General features: G+C 45.0%; 1 protein-coding gene across 1 annotated transcript in view; it reads left to right on the top strand.

The window, feature by feature from the left end:
• The window catches only part of LOC143956684 (Fc receptor-like protein 5), a 106,068-nt gene that overhangs the window by 4,348 nt on the left and 76,804 nt on the right, over nt 1–24,916 (top strand). Inside the window, exons 2-3 of the mRNA XM_077466878.1 lie at nt 5,558–5,626; nt 7,629–7,664. Coding sequence (XP_077323004.1) covers nt 5,599–5,626; nt 7,629–7,664 — 64 coding nt within the window. The 5' untranslated portion in view covers nt 5,558–5,598. The remainder of the gene's footprint in view (nt 1–5,557; nt 5,627–7,628; nt 7,665–24,916) is intronic.

Raw genomic sequence — 24,916 nt, 5'->3', positions numbered from 1 at the left:
AATATAATAATATTAAAAATTATTCAATAATTTAATCAAATCAAAAACACTGAAATATGCCGAGTTGCGGAAGTGTCGCTGTCATTACTTTTAGTGTTTGATGACGAATTTTCCCACAAATTACTATCGCTCAATTCTGCAAGTGATTCTAATTTATTATTGCTGTTTTCTAGCTGGTCTATAACCACTTTTGATGTAAACGGCCATTTACTGGCATAAAGAACAGTATTTATAATATAAAACTGCATGCAGGACACTGGACAGACCACTAGGGACAAAGGGAATGTGTAATTATTAGACATGTGCATTTGTTTTCGTCCGAATGCATTTTTGTCTGAATTTCAGGTATTTTCGTTATCGTTTTGACAAACAATAACGAAAGCACAGAGTCTGAAAAAGTTAAAGATCCGACATAAAGAAATGCTTTATTTTCGTTTTGACATAGTTCAATACAGATAGGAGATTTGACGTGACTCTAACAATAACAATCTGTGTTTATTGAACTTGTATCATAACAGTCCATTCATTCACATAGAGGCAACACAACTTCCAGCATGACTTTGGGAGGCAAGGCAACTTGGACACGACTTGAGTGTGAATCACAGGGCGACTTACAACACGACTTTAATGTAAAAAAAAAAACGGCATGGGTTCCCCTTCAAGAGCATACCAGGCCCTTCGGATCTGGTATGGATATTAAGGGGAACCCCGTGCCAAAAAAAAATGTGTGGGGGTCCCCCTCAAAATCCATACCAGGCCCTTCAGGTCTGGCACAGATTTTAAGGGTAACTCCACGTAAAAAAAATGGTGTGGAGGCCCCCCTCAAAATCCATACCAAGCCCTTCATGTCTGGCATGGATTTTAAGGGGAACCCCACGGCAAAAAAAAAAAGTGTGGGGGTCCCCCTCAAAATCCAGAGGGGGGACAAGAGAGCACCACGGTTCAGTAACACTTATAGAAAGCATCACCACACCAAGCTGGTGGTTGGACAGTGAATGGAAAAGTATGATATTTTTAAGTACATCCCTCTGTCACTCTGCGCTCTCCTCCTGTAATCATGCTTCTTGCAGTACAGTACTACTGATTGGCACTGTGGGGTTGATTTACTAAAACTGGAAAAATTTGGTGCAGCTGTGCCAATCAGCTTCCAACCTCAGCTTGTTTAATTAAACTTTGACAAAAAAAGCTTTAGGCTGATCTGTTTCCAGATTTTTCCCTCTCAAATTTTTGTAAATTAACCTCTGCGTTACTTATTCCTCTCCTAGTCTGAGCTTTGCTGTAGAGTGACTGCAATTGGCAGCAACAGGTAAATCCAGTCTTTTCTCCTCCTGCCCATATTCTCTATGGGGAATGTAGTTCAAAAGCTTCTGATCACCACAACATAGTCTGTCCTCCAGACTATAGTTCCCACAGTGCATTGCTTCCTGATTCAGTCTATTGGACTCTTCCTACTCAGCAGCTTCTTCCTCTCACTGATAAAGCTGTTACCAGTTCAGCACCGCAGGACAGCAGGTACAGAGCGCAGCAGTATCAGCCAGTGTTTCTCTCACTCTACATTCTTAGCCAAGCATCTGGCTATAGTTATCATGATTCTTTACACAAACATAGCTTCTATTCTACAACACATATGCAAAATAGAAATTAAATAACATTAAACTTTGCACATGGTAAAATTGGTATAATACATTATAAACTTACCTGTCTGTCTAGCAATTTATCAATCCTTCTGTTTACCTTTTTTAGAAAATAAAAAATAGAATGTTTAGTGGGTCACTGAATTTTAGGTTACCACACGTGGAAGATTTTTTTCTGTACACAGAACAATAGCAATGGTATTAAAGTATAATGGGTCTGACGTACAAACCCCTATGCATGTAACCACCTTTCAGAGTGTATGTATGTTTTAATTTTATATTAGAGAGCGGTTCTTTATTCTTATGGACATACACATTGACCTTAAAAGAAATGCCTCATATGCTGAACACAGATGACACTCATGTCCATAACAGCATATCTACTAAATATATGAATAAGCTAATATAAGGGTGCTGGATAAAAAAAAGAATAAGGCCTCCTCACTAGAGGAGGGGGGTCTTTCTTTTCTTATCCAGTACCCTTATGACAGCCTATTCATATTTAATAGATATGCCGTAATGGACATGAATGTTATCCGTGTCCAACACATGATGTGACTCTTTTAAGGTCAAGGTGTATCCAGGGGCAGACTGACAACTCATTGGGCCCCCAGGCAATAGGAGATTATGGGGCCCCCAGGCAATCAGAGATTATGGAGGCACACAGTATACACAAACACACAAACACAGTATACAGTAACACAGTATACACAGACATGTTTCTATTGGCTGAGAAGGTACTGGAGAGGTGGGGCAGCTATAATCTCAGGATTTTTAGACCAAAAGGATGTCGGTAAGGGACATTTAAAAGACAGATGTAAAAAAAACACAACTTTTTACATACTGTCCCTGGTTTTACTGAGGCTGGCAACCCTGATGGGGCCCCCTAGTGGCATGGGGCCCTCGGGCAGTGCTTGAGTGGCCCAATGGTCAGTCTGCCCCTGGGTGTATCTTTATAAGTGTAGCAATAACCCCTGAAGGAACTCCTGGTTAGATTGAGCTTATCGTTACCTTCTTTTCTCCTCACTTCACGTCTAGGGGTGTCCTGTGGTAGATGGCCCAGTAACTTGAGAGACTGACGACAGATCCACTTAAATGGATTTTATTTGCAAAAACGTAGACAATGAACAGTCTCTTAAAATGGGATCAGAGGGTTGGAAAGGAAATTCAGGTACTCTTAGTGTCAAAGTAAATATTGAAGATCTTGCTTACTTTGATTGCAGCCAAAGAATAGCCATTCGCAACTGGATGTTCACTCAAGTTGGACAGGCCCTCTCTCACAAGGTCTAGCAGCCAACAAGGTGCTTACTCAGGAACAAGTCTCTGCCACAGACGGTGTTGTAGAACATACAAGGATAAGTCTCTACCACAGACGTTGTTGTAGAACACGTAGGAAAACTAAACTTGTAGAACACTCGTGTGATACCTGAATCTTTGAGCCAGCTTGGCGATATCCATGAGACCGGATTCTCTTGGATACTTCAGCTCCTCCAGGCTCTTACTAAGAAACCAACCCGTACGTGGCCTTCTTCTGAAGAGTCCTCCCCTGGAAAGCATGAAGTCACTGGGTCTCTCCCAAACCGGAGACGGCACCCAAACACCTCAGAATCCTCCTTTAGTTTCGGATTGGGTGGATCCGCACCCCAGGCCATAGCCTACCTGGGGGCTGGTCAGGAGGACCAGGACCATGAAGTCAGTACATCCTTCTGGACCGGAACCCCGAACCACATGACATCCGCATCTTAAATACACTCTCCCAGAAAGCACAGCAAAAGTGCCACTCCCACCCGACTAGACCATAGTTCCATGCCTGCCAGAAGAAACAGTGCCCCCTGTGGTCAGGCTGAACATCTCATAGTCCAGTCAGACTGATGCTGAAGTCCAAATTTAGACAATTGTACCCAAACCAAACTGCAGTTCAGGTGTAACCTTAAATTTGAAAAACACATAGCGCGTGCTCTTCAGAAGCCGGCGCTACATAAGTACAAAGCATGTACTGTAGATACACCAACACTTTCTAAAATAAAACTAAAACATATATACACTCTGAAAAGTGATAACATGCATAGGGGTATGCATGTAAGAGACATCATACATTAATATTATTACATTTTAGGTTAGAAATAGACTGGTGCTATTATATTGTGCAGACAGTTGAACATGAAACAATTACATTTGGAAGGAAGCTTGTTTGTTAATCATGCGGTCTGTTGTAGAGCCATCATTACCAACAAGGTATCCTACAGAACGCAGTAAATTATTGCATCACTTCACACGAATGTTGCATCACTTCCTTAAATGACAACAAATATTACAAAATACATAATTTATAAGCGCCATAAAAGATACATGTAAGAAATCTCTCCATTGTCTTTTAAAGTTCTAATTTCTCCAGGTCATGGTATATCAAGTAGTAGTTAGTCACATTCAAATGGACTTGTTTTTCCAATATAGAAGACATTACAAAGTTTATCCAAGCCAATTCTTTGATTCTCATGAGTGTCAAGAAAATACCCAAGCACTCATACCCACACATGGTGTTAACTATTTGTTAAATTATGAAGCCTTTTTTGACACCATAGATGCAATTATGTATCTAGAACTGGGTGGTTCTGCAACTTGCACATCCATCATCTTGTTTTTGGACAATAACATCTGCCCTTTCATGGTGACTTTAAGGTAAGGTGTTTGTGCTACTCTTTAGAACTGAAAAAATGGCTTGGATAAGCTTTGAAACACCTTCAAAGAGTCAAGTTGAATGTGATTAACTACTACCCTGTTTCCCCGAAAATAAGACCTAGCGTGATTGTCGGTGATGGCTGCAATATAAGCCCTTCCCCCAAAATAAGCCCAAGTTAAAGTCCTTTTAGGCCTTATTTATAGGGTAGGGCTTATTTTCGGGGAAACAGGGTAGGGCTTATTTGGGGGGTAGGGCTTATATTGCAGCCATAACCAACAATCACGCTAGGTCTTATTTTCAGGGAAACAGGGTACTAGAGATCATCCAATGTCATTTTTAAAGGAAATCTGTGCTCATAGAAATATGGCCCTTCCTATTGCTGACTCATTTTTGAAAATGTTAGTTGTGGTAATGTCTCTAGGATCAAATTTTTCAAAGTCACAGACCCAAAACAGGAGGAGGAAAAAAAAGCAGAGCTTCCCCTTTCAGGTGGAGCTCCGCTTTAATGACATTGCAACAGTATAACAGGAAATTAGCACATTTAGAAGGAGAAGTTAGCAATGGTAGCCTGCAATACTTATCTCAATGCCAATCTTATAAATTTATTACACAGTTACAATCTGACTGTATCTGACTGTATACTATCTTTATACCAACTTGTAGTGCAAGGGCCTGTCTGACTGCAGATAAATTGGATAGTTAGGTGGGTACTCATATTATATATTGATTGTATGAATTTATGAATTTATGGTTCAAATGTAAAGTGTATAGTGAGCTTTAAGCAATTTTGCATCCGATTTTGAATCCAAAAAATCAAAAGTTATTTAAGCGCTTAAACCGTCTTTTAAATTATTTAAAATATTTAAGTTATTGTGTTAAATATATTGTTATTAATAATATTAAGACAATTCTGAAGTATAATAAACTCCTATGCTAATAGTGTAAAAATTCTTATTATGGCCACAATTTATATTTTGTTGTACTCAATACAATTGTAATATATTTTTAGCAATGTAGCTTTCCATTTGTGTGGGGTGTCATTAGTATATATCTAAGGTCTGATTCCCTGGCTATAATGCAATGGTGGTAAGGTTCTAAGAAAGTGTGAATGTCTATAAATGTAAACAATGAACTAAACATATGGAAAACTTAATGGATTGAATCAATCTTTAAATACCAGAGTAGTAAAAAGGGAAGAATTGTTGAAAACATAAACAGATTAGGATATTTAACTGTTTTACAGGATAAAGTCTTCATCTGAAGATTCTACTAACTTCTGCTGACATGCCTGGAGCCAGAAATTATTTAACACGTAAGTTAATTTTTGTAATCTACGTTGGACTAGTGGAGGTAATAACTTACACCACTGACTTAAGCCCACACAATGCAAATTATATTATGATTCTTATTATTATTATTATTATTATTATCACTACATTTTATTTTTATTCATATAATCAATATCATTGATGTAATTTATCTCCATTATAAATCACATTTTCATCCATGTATAGTTTTATTTTTAGCATGATTTACATTGAGTATAATTCATAATTTTTATTCAGTTTTATCCTTTTAGATATATATTATTTATATGCTTATTATGTTTATCATGTTTTATTTTTAAATTTTATATATATATATATATATATATATATATATATATATATATATATATACCATATTTTATTGTTATTTTATGTACATGATTATCACTGTTAAAACACATTCTAAACACTGTATTATTATTATTTTATTATTCAGCATTACAATAGGGTAGTCACATTTTTATTAAATTCACTCTTAAACAAGTCTGTACCAATTTTAAATTTATATTGCAAAAGATATATATATATATATATCTATATATAGATAGATAGATAGATAGATAGATAGATAGATAGATAGATAGATAGATAGATAGATAGATAGATAGATAGATAGATAGATAGATATCTATATTGATAGATACACTATATTACCAAAAGTATTGCGACCCCTGCCTTTACACGCACATGAAGTTTAATGGACTCTCAATCTTAGTTCATAGGGTTCAATATTGAGTTGGCCCAGCCTTTGCAGCTACAACAGATTCAACTCATCCGAGAAGGCTGTCAACAAGGTTCAGGAGTGTGTCTATGGGAATGTTTGACCATTCTTCCAGAACCTCATTGGTGAGGCACTGATGTGGACAAAAAGGCCTGGCTCATAGTCTCCACTCTAATTCATCTAAGTTGTTCTATCAGGTTGAGGTCAGGACTCTGTGAGGACCAGTCAAGTTCCTCTACCCCAAACTCGCTCATCCATGTCTTTATGGACCTTGCTTTGGGCACTGGTCCAAATCATTTTGTGGAGGGGGGATTATGGTGTGGGATTGTTTTTTTTCAGGGTTTTGGCTTGGCTCCTTAGTTCCATTGAAGGGAACTCCTAAGGTGTCAGCATACCAAGACATTTTGGACAATTTCATGCTCCAAACTTTGTGGAAACAGTTTGGGGATGGCCCCTTCCTGTTCCAGCATGACTGCTCACCAGTGCACAAACAAAGTCCATAAAGACATGGGTGAGCGAGTTTGGGGTGGATGAACTTGACTGGCCTGCACAGAGTCCTGATCTCAACCTGATAGAATACCTTTGGTATGAATTAAAGCCTTGACTGCAAGCCAGGCCTTCTCATCCAACATCAGTGCCTGACATCACAAATGCGCTTCTGGAAGAATGGTCATTCCTGTAGACACACTCCTAAACATTGTGGACAGCTTTCCCAGAAGAGTTGAAGCTGTTATAGCTGCAAAGGGTGGGCCAACCCAATACTAAACCTTACGAGATAAGACTGTAATGCCATTAAAGTTCATGTGCGTGTAAAGGCAGATGTTCCAATACTTTTGGTAATATAGTGTATGTCTGAAATAAACCCACCTTTTGGACTGTGATACTTCAATTCTAGATTTACTTATTATTACATATTATTACGACATTAAAAATAGGTGGTATTTTTTTCCATATTTTTTATTATTTTCTGGATAATTTGGACATTAATTTAACATATGAGACATACCCATGTCTCATATGTTTCAGTACATATGAGATGTACTATGTAATCTACACATTATTATTTTCATAATAGGCAACAAAAGTTGCAGTACTATACCATTTAAGAGCTAACTAAGTTGCTAAGAAGTGCACGTATCCAGGACACAGAAACCCATTCAGATTCTAGCTCATGAATGTTTAGGCAAATGTACTTACCTAAGTCACGACCACAGGCTTTTCTTTTTTCTTGAAGATCTGTAAGTTTCTCATCTTATCTCTTGTAGTGCTTTTATCATGGAGTTTGACTACTTGGTACATAGGTAATGTATGAATGCATTCATAATGATATTTGCTCTGTTGTACTGTGCCTAAAAAACATTTATTAGTCTAAATGGGAAAGAAATCCACAATTGTGCATTAAAAAAAAAAAAATGGTAGCCTTTTGATATTTTTCTTAAATAAATAAAATGAATAACATCTCATTCAATAAAATGAATGCTTGAAGTGATTGTAGCCGTATGAGTACTGCTAGGACCTTGAAGAAGGGGACATACCCCAAAAGCTTGTCCTGAAAAAAATGTATGATAGTGCAAATAAAAATAAAAAAAGTATTACGGACAGTACTGTGTTTGCTGTGACTTGCATGTCATCGAGTACCTACCTGTGGTTGGCTCAGCCAACTGGGCACTCAACCTAGGGCTGGGGCTACCCAGGTAATTACATTTATTTTCTACTGAAAGACTAAAGCCAAGTAAAGACAAATCCATACAGTTAAACCAATAAAAGGGAAACAAAATTATACAATCCTTTATACGCAATCCTATCCCCACAGTTGATCCAGAGGAAGGCAAAAAGAAAAATAAGCAAAGCATGATCAAATTTGCTCCAGCAGGGGAAACATTTTTTTCCTGATCCCCCGGGGGCAATCAGTTTTTCCCTGGATTAACTTTACTTATAAATGTTAGTACCCAGTTATAGTGATGGACGAACTTCCGACGGGACGTTTCGCGAACGCGAAACGCGAACGGACACAAACGTTCGCGAAAACGACCGTTCGCCGCGGGCTCCATTGACTTCAATGGGAGGCGAATTTCGCAAACCTTTAGGTCGAATTTGCGGCCACGGGGTAATTATTAGGGGGTAGCACGTAGTCCCACCACCTGGACAATAGCATAATACATGTATGAGGTGAATTTGGGATCGATAACTACAAGCATTTTTTTTTTATTTGGGAAATTGTTCTGACAATTCAGGACTATGGAGCTAATGAAGGCAATGGAGGAGAGGGAAGGTCAGGGACCAGGGTAGGCAAACAAGAGGGTGCAGGAGATACAGAGCACTGACAGCAGCACCGTAATACAGAGCACTGACATCAGCACCGTGACATACAGCGCTGACAGCAGCTCCGTGACATACAGCGCTGACAGCAGCTCCGTGACATACAGCGCTGACAGCAGCTCCGTGACATACAGCGCTGACAGCAGCTCCGTGACATACAGCGCTGACAGCAGCTCCGTGACATACAGCGCTGACAGCAGCACCGTGACATACAGCGCTGACAGCAGCTCCGTGACATACAGCGCTGACAGCAGCTCCGTGACATACAGCGCTGACAGCAGCTCCGTGACATACAGCACTGACAGCAGCTCCGTGACATACAGCGCTGACAGCAGCTCCGTGACATACAGCGCTGACAGCAGCACCGTGACATACAGCGCTGACAGCAGCTCCGTGACATACAGCGCTGACAGCAGCTCCGTGACATACAGCGCTGACAGCAGCTCCGTGACATACAGCGCTGACAGCAGCTCCGTGACATACAGCGCTGACAGCAGCTCCGTGACATACAGCGCTGACAGCAGCTCCGTGACATACAGCGCTGACAGCAGCTCCGTGACATACAGCGCTGACAGCAGCTCCGTGACATACAGCGCTGACAGCAGCTCCGTGACATACAGCGCTGACAGCAGCTCCGTGACATACAGCGCTGACAGCAGCACCGTAAGCAGCCCCAGGAGGAAGTCAGCACAGCACAGGGATGGTGTGATCCCCTCATAATAAGAACCCCCAGGAGGAAGTCAGCACAGCACAGGGATGGTGGGAGCCCCTCATAATAAGAACACCCAGGAGGAAGTCAGCACAGCACAGGGATGGTGGGAACCCCTCATAATAAGCAGCCCCAGTAGAAATATGACACCGCTCAACCTCTTCAAAGAGGAGGGTAGGGGCATATAGTACGGTGTGCTTTTTTGGGTCAGGGAAGTGAGCCAAATGAATTAAGAAGGTCTGTGTGCTTGATTCCAAAAATTGTTTATAGACATATACATGGTCTACTGATCACATGTGTTGAATTCCTCCGAGATCCATGCCTCATTCATTTTTAGAAATGTGAGGTAGTTAACACTGTGGTGAGCTAGGCGAGTACGCTTATCGGTCACAATCCCCCCTGCTGCGCTGAACGTCCTTTCGGACAGGACACTGGATGAGGGGCAAGCCAACAGTTCGATTGCAAATTGGGCAAGCTCTGGCCAGAGGTCAAGCCTGCCCACCCAGTAGTCTAGGGGTTCATCACTCCTCAGAGCGTCCACATCGGCCGTTAACCCAATGTAGTCGGACACCTGACGGTCTAGGCGTTCCCTGATGCTGGATCCGGATGACACCTGTCGATGGGTCGGCTGAAAGAATGACCTCATATCCGAAGTCACCAACACATCTTCAAACCGGCCTCTTCTTGCAGGCGCTGTTGGATTGGTACCCGCAAATCCTTCTCTGGGAGTGGGAATTGCTCCTCTGCCAGCGCACGCAAAAGCAGAATGCAGCATTTCTCGAAGCAAGGCCTGGAAGTGCTGCATTCTGACAGCCCTCTGCGACGGCGGTAACATTTCCGCCATTTTGTGTTTGTACCGGGGGTCTAAGTACGTTGCCACCCAGTACTGGTCCTTGACCCTCATGCTTTTTATACGGGGGTCCCTATTAAAACACTGGAGCATGAAGGCCCCCATTTGCACTAAAGTGGAAGCGGTGTGGTGGCCTGGCTCCTGCTCATCATCCAGGATAATGTCGTCCTCTTCATTCTCCTCTCCCCATCCTCGCACAACAGGGATCCCAGAAAGGTTTAAAGCATGCTCTTCTTGCTCCTGCTCATCCGCCCCGGCACCATCCTCCTCTGACTCCTCATCAGACTCCTGTTGTTGACTTGTCTCAGATAGAGTAGCCCCCCCTGGGAATTCATCCAGCATTGCGACTTCCTCATCTTCCCGCTCCTGCTCCTCCACAGCCTGATCAATGACACGACGCAATGCACGCTCCAGAAAGAAGGCATAAGGTACCATGTCACTGATGGCGCCATGGCTGCGACTGACCAGTTTGGTGATCTCCTCAAATGGCCGCAGAAGTCTGCATGTGTCGCGCATGAGCAGCCACTGGCGCGGTGAAAAAAAACCCAGCTCCCCAGAACCGTTTCTTTCGCAGAGTTCATACAGGTAGACGTTAACTGCACGTTTCTGCTGGAGCAGCCTATCAAGCATATAGAAGGTTGAGTTCCATCGCGTCGGGCAATCGCAAATAAGACGTCTGACCGGCAGATGGTGTCGCCGCTGAATGTCAGCAAGGCGAGCCATGGCCGTGTAAGATCTTCTGAAATGGGCCGAGATTTTCCTTGCCTGCCGCAAGATGTCCTGGACCCCAGGGTATTTGACAAGGAATCGCTGCACGACCAAGTTTAAGACGTGTGCCATGCACGGCACGTGCGTGATTTTGCCCTGTTTCAATGCGCTAAGCAGATTGGCACCGTTGTCACACACCACTTTACCAACTGTCAAATTGAGCGGTGTTAGCCACTCATCTGCCTGTGAACGCAAAGCTGAAAGGAGTGCCGGGCCAGTGTGGCTCTTTGCTTCCAGGCACAACAGACGCAGCACGGCATGGCAACGTCTCACCTGGCATGTGGAATAGGTTCTGGGGAGCTTGGGCGGTGCAGTGGAAGAGACGCTAGCAGCGGAAAAGGAGGAGGCAGCTGAGGAGGAGAGGGAGGAGGATGGAGTAGGAGGAGGAGAAGAAGAGTCAGGCCTGCATGCAATCCGTGGCGGTAAAACCAAATCTACACGGGTGCCACGGGTTACATGCTTGACGGCCGTCAGAAGGTTCACCCAGTGGGCAGTAAAACTGATATACCTTCCCTGCCCGTGTTTGCTAGACCACGTGTCTGTGGTCAGATGTATCTTGGCACCGACACTGTGTGCCAGAGATACATTCACTTGCCGCTGAACATGGCCATATAGCTCTGGGATGCCCTTCTCTGAGAAATACTTCCTTCCTGGGACCTTCCATTGTGGTGTTCCAATGGCCACAAATTTGCGAAAGGCCTCCGAGTCCACCAGTTTATATGGCAGTAGTTGGCGGGCTATGAGTTCTGACAAGCCAGCCGCCAACCGTTGGGCAAGAGGGTTATCCGGCGTCATCATTTTTTTACGCTCAAACATTAGGCCCACGGAAGCCTGCCTTTTTGCAGAAAAATGTGAGCTTGGCGTGATGGAAGGTGGAGTGGAGGACAATTGTGAGGAGAGAGGAGAAGGAGAAGTAGAAGACGAGGCTGGACGGTGAGAGCCTGCAGTGTGGCTTTGTGTGTTCCGTTGCTCCCACTGGGCTCGGTGATGGCTGCTCATGTGCCTTCTTAAGGCGGTCGTCCCTAGGTGAGTATTGGGCTTACCGCGACTAACGCGTTGACTGCAAAGATTGCAGATGGCAACGCTATTGTCAGCAGCGGACACGTTAAAAAAAGCCCACACTGCGGAGCCATGTGCCGGTGTCCTGGGAGCGCCAGATGTGACCGTACATGGTCGATGACTCGCTCCTGATACATTTGCAGTCTGCTTTGTCCCTGCTGTGCAATGTAAGTCATTGCTGCTTCTCCTCCCTATCTGCTGGTCCATATCTCCCTCTGAACTCCCCTCCTCTTCCTCTCTTGTGGGCACCCACGTGACATCACTAGACACGTCATCATCAACGTCACCTTCCCCACCGCTATAAGTAGAGTAGGCAGCAACACCGGGGACCAACCTCCTCCTTGGGCTGATCTGGGTACTGGCGTCAGACTGCTGAGTAGCGCTTGTTGCTACCTCCTCTTCCTGATCCAATACCAAGAGTGGCTGCGCATCAGAAATGTCCTCTTGATATGGATCGGAAAATAATTCCAGTGACTCAAGCGGAAGGTATGTGGTGGTGGTGGTGGTGGTCGTGTTGTTGGTGGTAGTGTCTTTGGGGGTGCACATAGCAGAGAGTGAAGAAGAGGGTGCAGATCGAGAGGATGAGGAGGGTGCAGAAGAGTAAGGCTGAGCGAGCCACTCAACCAAGTCTGGTGCATCCTTTAAAGTAATTGAACGCACCTTCTGCAACTTCCCACTTTGGCTCAAGCCTGTTGCTCCTGCCCTACCCCTACCACCCCTGCGGAAGGGCCTGCCTCTTCCTCTGCATGTCATTTTTTAAATGACCCTGTGACAAAACTCTTAGTCCCTATACCGCTGAAGGACTGCTGCAGTATAGGTGAGCGGTCAGCAGTGGTGCACGTCAACCCTATCTATTGTGGACCTATAGCGGTCCTTACAGAACAGCAGACTGTACCGCACTCAAGCCTATGTACCGTAGCACCCTATACCAAGTTACCAGTCCTTATAAGAACTTTTGTGGACCAAGCAGGTTGTGTATTAGTGTTTAGCAGACTGTACGTCAGTCCCTATACCGCTGAAGGACTGCTGCAGTATAGGGCAGCGGTCAGCAGTGGTGCACGTCAACCCTATCTATTGTGGACCGATAGCGGTCCTTACAGAACAGCAGACTGTACCGCACTCAAGCCTATGTACCGTAGCACCCTATACCAAGTTACCAGTCCTTATAAGAACTTTTGTGGACCAAGCAGGTTGTGTGTTAGTGTTTAGCAGACTGTGCGTCAGTCCCTATACCGCTGAAGGACTGCTGCAGTATAGGGCAGCGGTCAGCAGTAGTGCACGGCAACCCTATGTATTGTGGACCGATAGCGGTCCTTACAGAACAGCAGACTGTAACGCACTCAGGCCTATGTACCGTAGCACCCTATACCAAGTTACCAGTCCTTATAAGAACTTTTGTGGACCAAGCAGGTTGTGTGTTAGTGATTAGCAGACTGTACGTCAGTCCCTATACCAATGAAGGACTGCTGCAGTATAGGGCAGCGGTCAGCAGTAGTGCACGGCAACCCTATGTATTGTGGACCGATAGCGGTCCTTACAGAACAGCAGACTGTAACGCACTCAGGCCTATGTACCGTAGCACCCTATACCAAGTTACCAGTCCTTATAAAAACTTTTGTGGACCAAGCAGGTTGTGTGTTAGTGTTTAGCAGACTGTGCGTCAGTCCCTATACCGCTGAAGGACTGCTGCAGTATAGGGCAGCGGTCAGCAGTGGTGCACGTCAACCCTATCTATTGTGGACCGATAGCGGTCCTTACAGAACAGCAGACTGTACCGCACTCAAGCCTATGTACCGTAGCACCCTATACCAAGTTACCAGTCCTTATAAGAACTTTTGTGGACCAAGCAGGTTGTGTATTAGTGTTTAGCAGACTGTACGTCAGTCCCTATACCGCTGAAGGACTGCTGCAGTATAGGGCAGCGGTCAGCAGTGGTGCACGTCAACCCTATCTATTGTGGACCGATAGCGGTCCTTACAGAACAGCAGACTGTACCGCACTCAAGCCTATGTACCGTAGCACCCTATACCAAGTTACCAGTCCTTATAAGAACTTTTGTGGAACAAGCAGGTTGTGTGTTAGTGATTAGCAGACTGTACGTCAGTCCCTATACCAATGAAGGACTGCTGCAGTATAGGGCAGCGGTCAGCAGTGGTGCACGGCAACCCTATGTATTGTGGACCGATAGCGGTCCTTACAGAACAGCAGACTGTAACGCACTCAGGCCTATGTACCGTAGCACCCTATACCAAGTTACCAGTCCTTATAAGAACTTTTGTGGAACAAGCAGGTTGTGTGTTAGTGATTAGCAGACTGTACGTCAGTCCCTATACCAATGAAGGACTGCTGCAGTATAGGGCAGCGGTCAGCAGTAGTGCACGGCAACCCTATGTATTGTGGACCGATAGCGGTCCTTACAGAACAGCAGACTGTAACGCACTCAGGCCTATGTACCGTAGCACCCTATACCAAGTTACCAGTCCTTATAAGAACTTTTGTGGAACAAGCAGGTTGTGTGTTAGTGATTAGCAGACTGTACGTCAGTCCCTATACCAATGAAGGACTGCTGCAGTATAGGGCAGCGGTCAGCAGTAGTGCACGGCAACCCTATGTATTGTGGACCGATAGCGGTCCTTACAGAACAGCAGACTGTAACGCACTCAGGCCTATGTACCGTAGCACCCTATACCAAGTTACCAGTCCTTATAAGAACTTTTGTGGACCAAGCAGGTTGTGTGTTAGTGTTTAGCAGACTGTGCGTCAGTCCCTATACCGCTGAAGGACTGCTGCAGTATAGGGCAGCGGTCAGCAGTAGTGCACGGCAACCCTATGTATTGTGGACCGATAGCGGTCCTTACAGAACAGCAGACTGTAACGCACTCAGGCCTATGTACCGTAGCACCCTATACCAAGTTACCAGTCCTTATAAGAACTTTTGTGGACCAAGCAGGTTGTGTGTTAGTGATTAGCAGACTGTACGTCAGTCCCTATACCAATGAAGGACTGCTGCAGTATAGGGCAGCGGTCAGCAGTAGTGCACGGCAACCCTATGTATTGTGGACCGATAGCGGTCCTTACAGAACAGCAGACTGTAACGCACTCAGGCCTATGTACCGTAGCACCCTATACCAAGTTACCAGTCCTTATAAAAACTTTTGTGGACCAAGCAGGTTGTGTGTTAGTGTTTAGCAGACTGTGCGTCAGTCCCTATACCGCTGAAGGACTGCTGCAGTATAGGGCAGCGGTCAGCAGTGGTGCACGTCAACCCTATCTATTGTGGACCGATAGCGGTCCTTACAGAACAGCAGACTGTACCGCACTCAAGCCTATGTACCGTAGCACCCTATACCAAGTTACCAGTCCTTATAAGAACTTTTGTGGACCAAGCAGGTTGTGTATTAGTGTTTAGCAGACTGTACGTCAGTCCCTATACCGCTGAAGGACTGCTGCAGTATAGGGCAGCGGTCAGCAGTGGTGCACGTCAACCCTATCTATTGTGGACCGATAGCGGTCCTTACAGAACAGCAGACTGTACCGCACTCAAGCCTATGTACCGTAGCACCCTATACCAAGTTACCAGTCCTTATAAGAACTTTTGTGGAACAAGCAGGTTGTGTGTTAGTGATTAGCAGACTGTACGTCAGTCCCTATACCAATGAAGGACTGCTGCAGTATAGGGCAGCGGTCAGCAGTAGTGCACGGCAACCCTATGTATTGTGGACCGATAGCGGTCCTTACAGAACAGCAGACTGTAACGCACTCAGGCCTATGTACCGTAGCACCCTATACCAAGTTACCAGTCCTTATAAGAACTTTTGTGGAACAAGCAGGTTGTGTGTTAGTGATTAGCAGACTGTACGTCAGTCCCTATACCAATGAAGGACTGCTGCAGTATAGGGCAGCGGTCAGCAGTAGTGCACGGCAACCCTATGTATTGTGGACCGATAGCGGTCCTTACAGAACAGCAGACTGTAACGCACTCAGGCCTATGTACCGTAGCACCCTATACCAAGTTACCAGTCCTTATAAGAACTTTTGTGGACCAAGCAGGTTGTGTGTTAGTGATTAGCAGACTGTACGTCAGTCCCTATACCAATGAAGGACTGCTGCAGTATAGGGCAGCGGTCAGCAGTAGTGCACGGCAACCCTATGTATTGTGGACCGATAGCGGTCCTTACAGAACAGCAGACTGTACTGCACTCAGGCCTATGTACCGTAGCACCCTATACCAAGTTACCAGTCCTTATAAGAACTTTTGTGGACCAAGCAGGTTGTGTGTTAGTGTTTAGCAGACTGTGCGTCAGTCCCTATACCGCTGAAGGACTGCTGCAGTATAGGGCAGCGGTCAGCAGTAGTGCACGGCAACCCTATGTATTGTGGACCGATAGCGGTCCTTACAGAACAGCAGACTGTAACGCACTCAGGCCTATGTACCGTAGCACCCTATACCAAGTTACCAGTCCTTATAAGAACTTTTGTGGACCAAGCAGGTTGTGTGTTAGTGATTAGCAGACTGTACGTCAGTCCCTATACCAATGAAGGACTGCTGCAGTATAGGGCAGCGGTCAGCAGTAGTGCACGGCAACCCTATGTATTGTGGACCGATAGCGGTCCTTACAGAACAGCAGACTGTAACGCACTCAGGCCTATGTACCGTAGCACCCTATACCAAGTTACCAGTCCTTATAAAAACTTTTGTGGACCAAGCAGGTTGTGTGTTAGTGTTTAGCAGACTGTGCGTCAGTCCCTATACCGCTGAAGGACTGCTGCAGTATAGGGCAGCGGTCAGCAGTAGTGCACGGCAACCCTATGTATTGTGGACCGATAGCGGTCCTTACAGAACAGCAGACTGTAACGCACTCAGGCCTATGTACCGTAGCACCCTATACCAAGTTACCAGTCCTTATAAGAACTTTTGTGGACCAAGCAGGTTGTGTGTTAGTGATTAGCAGACTGTACGTCAGTCCCTATACCAATGAAGGACTGCTGCAGTATAGGGCAGCGGTCAGCAGTAGTGCACGGCAACCCTATGTATTGTGGACCGATAGCGGTCCTTACAGAACAGCAGACTGTAACGCACTCAGGCCTATGTACCGTAGCACCCTATACCAAGTTACCAGTCCTTATAAGAACTTTTGTGGAACAAGCAGGTTGTGTGTTAGTGATTAGCAGACTGTACGTCAGTCCCTATACCAATGAAGGACTGCTGCAGTATAGGGCAGAGGTCAGCAGTAGTGCACGGCAACCCTATGTATTGTGGACCGATAGCGGTCCTTACAGAACAGCAGACTGTAACGCACTCAGGCCTATGTACCGTAGCACCCTATACCAAGTTACCAGTCCTTATAAGAACTTTTGTGGACCAAGCAGGTTGTGTGTTAGTGATTAGCAGACTGTACGTCAGTCCCTATACCAATGAAGGACTGCTGCAGTATAGGGCAGCGGTCAGCAGTAGTGCACGGCAACCCTATGTATTGTGGACCGATAGCGGTCCTTACAGAACAGCAGACTGTACTGCACTCAGGCCTATGTACCGTAGCACCCTATACCAAGTTACCAGTCCTTATAAAAACTTTTGTGGACCAAGCAGGTTGTGTGTTAGTGTTTAGCAGACTGTGCGTCAGTCCCTATACCGCTGAAGGACTGCTGCAGTATAGGGCAGCGGTCAGCAGTAGTGCACGGCAACCCTATGTATTGTGGACCGATAGCGGTCCTTACAGAACAGCAGACTGTAACGCACTCAGGCCTATGTACCGTAGCACCCTATACCAAGTTACCAGTCCTTATAAGAACTTTTGTGGACCAAGCAGGTTGTGTGTTAGTGATTAGCAGACTGTACGTCAGTCCCTATACCAATGAAGGACTGCTGCAGTATAGGGCAGCGGTCAGCAGTAGTGCACGGCAACCCTATGTATTGTGGACCGATAGCGGTCCTTACAGAACAGCAGACTGTACCGCACCCAAGCCTATGTACCGTAGCACCCTAGACAGACCAAGTTACCAGTCCTGATAAAGAGCTTTGTGGAACAAGTGAGTTGTGAATGATTAGCAGACTGCAGCAGAAGGGCAGCAGTCAAGTATAATATTCTTTCTATATTTGGAAGAAAGAATATTATACGTGTACAAGCCTATTACCGTACCACTGATACCAGTCCTGAAAAGAACCTTTGTGGAACTAATAGTAACAGCAAGTCTTTAAAATTATCCTCACTGCCTGACACACTGCTTCCTGCCTGTCCCTATACAAATTGGCAAAAAAGAGTAGGCTGGAACGATTAGCTGGAACAGCTCTTTTGTGGACCTGATAGTAACAGCTAATGATGATGATGATGATGATGATGAAGAAAGACTAATCTGGCTGAGCTGTCCCTAAAATAGCAGCATACAGCGCTCTGTCCCTTTATCTAAACTGACAAAAGAAACTCAGGCTGCTGACCTAACACCTATACCAGTCCTGAAAAGAACTTTTGTGTACCAAATAGCTAGCGTTTTCTCTGTCCCTACTCCACACAGGATCCTTTCCCTACAGTGACAGAAGAAAGAATGTAAAATGGCCACCGGATCGGGTGTATTTATAGGTTAGGGGGAATGTCCAAGTGTCCATGAGCTGTCATGTCTCAATTGGTTGTCCTGTAACACATGATAAACGTGTCACGAAAGGTTAAAGTTCTTGTATACATTAAACACGTAAGTCCGCCGGGGCGAACGACGGAAAAAGGCGTTCGAACCCGCGGACGGCGAAAGTCGGAAATTCGCCGCGAAACGACCGCCGGGCGAACCGTTCGGCCATCACTACCCAGTTATATTATGTACATTTAATAAAGAATCCAGGCTTTTTTTTAAAGCAATCTAATGAGCTGGCCAGAACCAGCTCTTGAGGGAGTATATTCCACATTTTCACAGCTCTTACTGTGAAGAAACCTTTCCATATTTAGAGATGACATCTTTTTTCCTCCAGACGTAAAGAGTGCCTCTTTGTCCTCTGTGATAACTTTAAAATGGATAACTCAACACCAAGTTCACTATATGGACCCCTTATGTATTTATACAGGTTGATCATATCCCCCCCCCAATCTCCTCTTCTCAAGAGAGAATAAATTCAGTTCCTCTAATCGCTCCTTATAGCTGAGCTCCTCTAATGCCGCGTACACACGATCAAACAAGCGGGTGGAAAAGTCCGGCAAACTCAAGTCCGCCAGACAATCCCCCCGTGTGTAGCCTCCGGCATATTTTTTGACCCGAAAGTACGGCGGACTTAGAAAGAAGTTTTGCACTCCAATCTTCCCGCTGGACTCGCATTTCGGCGGACATTCCGGCCGTGTGTATGCCAGTCCGCCGTACTTTTGAAATGAGCGGACTTTTCCCGCCCGGAGAAAAGTCCGCTCATTTCGAGCGGGTCTGCAGGTAGGCGGGGCCCGCGAAGGAGACGCCGCTGGCCCCGCCACCTGGTATGGACTTAAAGGGGAACCCCAACGCTGAAAAAATTAAAATGTATATTATTGGGTTTGTGTGAAAGTTATAGAGTCCACAAGCTATGGTGCCAATATCTGAAAATTGATCACACCTGAAGGACTGACGGCCTATTTAATTTCTTGAGACCCTAACATGCCATAAAAGTACAAATACCCCCCAAATGACCCCTTTTTGGAAAGAAGACAATTCCAAGGTATTTAGTAAGAGGCATAGTGAGTTTTTTGAAGTTGTATTTTTTTCCCACAATTCTTTGCAAAATCAAGATATTTTTTTCCTTTTTTTTTCACAAAACTTTCATATTATCAGGTTATTTCTTACACACAGCATATGCATACCACAAATTACACCCCAAAACACATTCTGATATTACTCCCGAGTATGGCGATACCACATGTGTGAGACTTTTACACAGCCCGGCCACATACAGAGGCCCAACATGCAGGGAGCACCATCAGGCGTTCTGGAGCACCCAGGCCAATTCTGATATTTCTCTCCTACATGTAAAAATCATCATTTATTTGCTAGAAAATTACATAGAACCCCAAAAAATTTTATATGTTTTTTTAGCAAAGACCCTAGAGAATGGCGGTCATTGCAACTTTTTATCTTGCACTGTATTTGCGCAGCAATTTTTTTAACATGTTTTTTTGTTTTTTTTAAAACAGTTTTGTGCTTTAAAAAAAAAAACAGTAAAGTTAGCCAAATATTTTTGCATAATATAAAAGATGAAGTTACGCCGAGTAAATAGATACCCAACATGTCACCCTTCAAAATTGCACACACTCATGGAATGGCTCCAAACTTCGCTACTTAAAAATCCCCATAGGCGACGCTTTAAAACTTTTTACTGGTTACATGTTTTGAGTTACAGAGGAGGTGTAGGGCCAAAATTATTGCTCTCGCTCTAACATTCACAGTGATACCTCACGTGTGGGGTTTGAACACCTTTTTCATATGTGGGCTGGACTTACGTATGCGTTCGCTTCTGCATGCGAGCACACGGGGACAGGGGCACTTTAAAAAATTTTTATTATTATTATTCATTTTACTTACTACATTTTTTGGTTGCTTTTATTTCTATTACAAGGAATTTAAACATCCCTTGTAATAGGAATATGGCATGGCAGGTCCTCTTTACAGTGAGATATAGGGTCAATAAGAGTCCACATCTCACCTCTAGACTGGGAAGCCTGAAATAAAGAAAAAAAGGATTCTGGCTTCGATCGTTTCGGTGAGTCAGTAGAAGCACCGGAGGGCGGCGGGAGGGGGGGTGTCCCTTCCCGCCTTTCATAAGAACGATCAAGCAGTGGAACAGGCACTATGATCATTCTTATGGTGTTGAGAATCGCTGGCTGAAAAAGCTGATATCTGAATGATGCCTGTAGCTGCAGGCATCATTCAGATATCCCCACACAAAGTCAAGGACGTCATATGACTGCGGCGGGTGGGAAGTGGTTAAAATGCATTTTTTTTAACACAAAGTTGTTCATTTATACAATATTTCTAACACATAGCATGTACATACCAAAATAACACCTCAAAATAGATTCTCCTACTCCTCCTGAGTACGGCGATGCCACATGTGTGAAACTTCCACAGCCTGGCCACATACAGAGGCAGAGTACAGCCGAGCATGGCTGAGCATGGCAGAGTATGGCCGAGCATGGCTGGGTATGGCTGAGCATGGCCTAGCATGGCTGGGTATCACCGAGTATTGCAGGGTATCACCGAGTATGGCTGGGTATTGCAGGGTATCACCGAGTATGGCTGAGCATGGCCTAGTATGGCTGGGTATTGCAGAGTATCACCGAGTATGGCTGGGTATTGCAGGGTATCACTGAGTATGGCTGGGTATTGTAGAGTATGGCTGGGTATTGCAGAGTATGGCTGGGTATTACAGGGTATCACTGAGTATGGTTGGGTTTTGCAGGGTATCACCGAGTATGGCTGGGTATTTCAGAGTATGGTTGGGTATTGCAGAGTATGGCTGGGTATTGCTGGGTATGGCATGGTATTGCTGGGTATGACAGGGTATTGCTGGGTATGGCAGGGTATTGCTGGGTATGGAAGTTTATGGCAGAGTATTGGCAGGGCATTGCAGAGTATTGCTGGGTATTGCAAAGTATTGGCAGGGTATTGAAGAGTATTGCTGGGTATTGCAGAGTATTGCTGGGTATTGCAAAGTATTGGCAGGACATTACAGGGTATTGCAGAGTATTGGCAGGGTATTGCAGAGTATTGGCAGGGCATTGCTGGGTATTGCAGAGTATTGGCAGGGCATTGCTGAGTATTGAAGAGTATTGTAGAGTATTGCAGAGTATTTGCAGGGTATTGCAGAGTATTGGCAGGGCATTGCTGGGTATTGCAGAGTATTTCAGAGTATTGGCAGGGCATTGCTGGGTATTGCAGAGTATTGGCAGGGCATTGCTGGGTATTGCAGAGTATTGCAGAGTATTGGCAGGGTATTGCTGGGTATTGCAGAGTATTGGCAGGGCATTGTTGGATATTGCAGAGTATTGGCAGGGTATTGCAGGGTTAATTGTCAGTGAGCAGCGCTGTGGGCACTACAGATCTAGCCCACAGCTTTGCTGTCACTGATCTCTCCCCTCACACTGTACCGATCGATACAGAGAGGGGAGGGAGGAACCGGCATCATGACGTGACGCCTTTTTGTTTACAAGTGATCGCTCCATCATTTGACGGAGCGATCACGTGGTAAACGGCCACGATGAGCGGCTGTTTACCATGATGTGCCAGGTCCGGTGGACCCGGCGGTCACAGATGTACTCAAGTGCGCTCCCCAGGGGGCGCGTGAGAGTGGAATTCTGGGAGGACGTCATAGTACATCCTCGCAGAGTTAAGCAACCGCCCTGTAGCCATCATTCCGCTATGGGCCGGTTGTTAAGTGGTTAAAAAGTAAGGGCCCCAACACTGAACCTTCGGGTAAACCACTAATAACCTTAGACGAGAGTATGAATCATTAATCACTACTCTCTCAATATGGTCTTTTAGCCAGTTTTCTATCCATTTTAGAGTTATATAGCATATATAGCATATACAATTGCTACACAAGCCATACTAAAATTTTGTCATTTAAAAAAAATACCTTTCTTTTTCAATCTGCAGCATTGTACTTTCTGTAAAATTCAATACAATATGACAACCCGGAGATGTGCCATACACAGTTGGTGTACAGAACTTCCCCAGAACTGTCATTTCCTGCTTGTGTGATTGGCTCACTTTTTCCCCAGAAGTCAACACTAAGATACAAGTCACCTTTTAGACATCCTCTGCAACAAAAAAAATATTTTTGGTGAGATACTCTCAAAAGGTTAATCACTTTTAAAGGTATACTGACGCTGTTACTTTCCTCATTAGAGCACTGCAAGTGCATTAGCTGATTTATAATGAAAAAGTCACCCCCCCCCCATGTGTGACCACCTGCCCCCCTGGTAAAAATAAATATTTATTTTCTATTTGTCTTTCTTTAGCTTTCTTTATTTTGTAAAAAAGGCTTGGGGAGTAAGTCTGTATGATGAGGCCACATTTTGGCACACTCTGAACAAACTTAGAGATTTTTTGGGATAGATTCTAGTGGAAGACTTTGGATGGAAATGACAAAGTTTTGCACAACAGTAAGCAAGCCTTTTGTGAAGAACCCAAAGTCTAGTACACTCGGACGGAGATTACATTTGTTTAAGATAAAGTCTGGTGTCTCTTTCGCAGACTTTGGATAGAAGTAACAAGTGTGGAAAAATTGGGCTTTGGGAGTTGGTGGTGCCTTTACACCGTAACGTTAGAGGTACTTGAAAGCAAGAATTGGGCTTGCTGTAAAAAATGTAAACTGTCATACAGGTGTGGAAAAATTGGTCCTTGGGTGTTAATTGTGCCCCTAAAACCTATTCCAAAAAATTACTTCAAGATAAAATCAAACCCCACAAAGCTAGGCAGCCTAGACAGTCTTGCGGAGATTCCAGATCTCAAACACATTTAATCAGCGGCATCGGCATCGACATCAGGGGCTTGATAGTGGCTGTAAATCCAGGACTGATTCATTTTGAGAAATGACAGCCAGTCAACAGAGTCTGTGGACAGACACACTATTTTATCTGTCACAAAACCTCTGGCAGCACTGAAAGCCCATTTGAAAAGCACACTGGAAGCAGGGCAACTGAGCAGCTCAACTGCATACTGGGCAAGTTCTGGCCGGTGGTCTATTCTCATGACCCAGTAACCCAGTGGATCATCTACTGGAAAGCTCTCCATGTCTGTTTTGGCCCATAGATAGTCTTCATCTACAGATGGGATGTTGAAGCTGACAGGCCTGGGCTCCAAGGACTAAAAAATGTTTTAAATGCATCACTTGGTTGCCCCTTCTTCACCACTTCTCCTTTGAACAACAGAAGCCTCAAAAATACCTTTTCCATGAGAGTGTAACCTACCAGAGTTTGGAAAGGTGTTACATAAATTCTTCTTTAAGGTGTCCTCAAGATATTTAATCCTGTGATCTCTCTGCAAGGATAGGATGAGTTCTGAGACTTTCCCCAGTTAACTGTGGTAAAGGAGGGTTGCCAACCAATATTGATCCTTCTCCTTGATGCCAAATTCTCAGGTCCTTTTGCAGGCTTTGAAGAATAAGGGAGTCCTTATTACAATTACAATTACATCAAGTCTGTTTATTTGGAAGTCCACCGGAACTCCGTCGGGAAGACCAGCGGACCTAGTCTGCCGGAAAGTCCGGTCATGTGTGGACAAGTCCGTTCATTCGGAAAGTCTGTCAGAACTCTGCCAGAATTCCGGTGGGAAGTTCGTTGGACCTAGTCTGCTGGAAAGTCAGGTCGTGTGTACAGGGCATTACATTAAAATTGCCTCCGCTCATGATTACACACGCCCCCCCCCCCTCCTGACCCACGCTTGTGATAGACAGAACATATCCCAGAATTGGACTAGCGTTCTGTCTATCACAGGTGCGGATTCAGCAGGGCAGGGCTGTGTGTAAACATGAGCGGAGGCAATTGTAATGTGGGATGTAACAGCAGGCTATCGCTCTGTGATCTGGCGGCTTTCCTCTTCCCCGCGATGATCCTCTGCACAGTGAGCTGAGGCTGCAATGGTGGACACAGTGAGCTGAGGCTGCAATGGTGGGCACAGTGAGCTGAGGCTGCAATTGTGGGCACAGTGAGCTGGGGCTGCAATGGTGGTACAGGTAAGCTGAGGCTGCAGTGGTGGACACAGGTGAGCTGAGGCTGCAATGGTGGGCACAGGTGAGCTGAGGCTGCAATGGTGGGCACAGGTGAGCTGCGGCTGAAATGGTGGTCACAGATGAACTGAGGCTGCAATGGTGGGCACGGGTGAGCTGAGGCTGCAATGGTGGG

This window comes from Lithobates pipiens, unplaced genomic scaffold (assembly GCF_037356315.1).
Source record: "Lithobates pipiens isolate NorthernLeopardFrog02 unplaced genomic scaffold, aLitPip1_a1.2 Scaffold_4, whole genome shotgun sequence".
Taxonomy (NCBI): Eukaryota; Metazoa; Chordata; class Amphibia; order Anura; family Ranidae; genus Lithobates; species Lithobates pipiens.
This window is presented reverse-complemented; position numbering and strand designations above follow the sequence as displayed.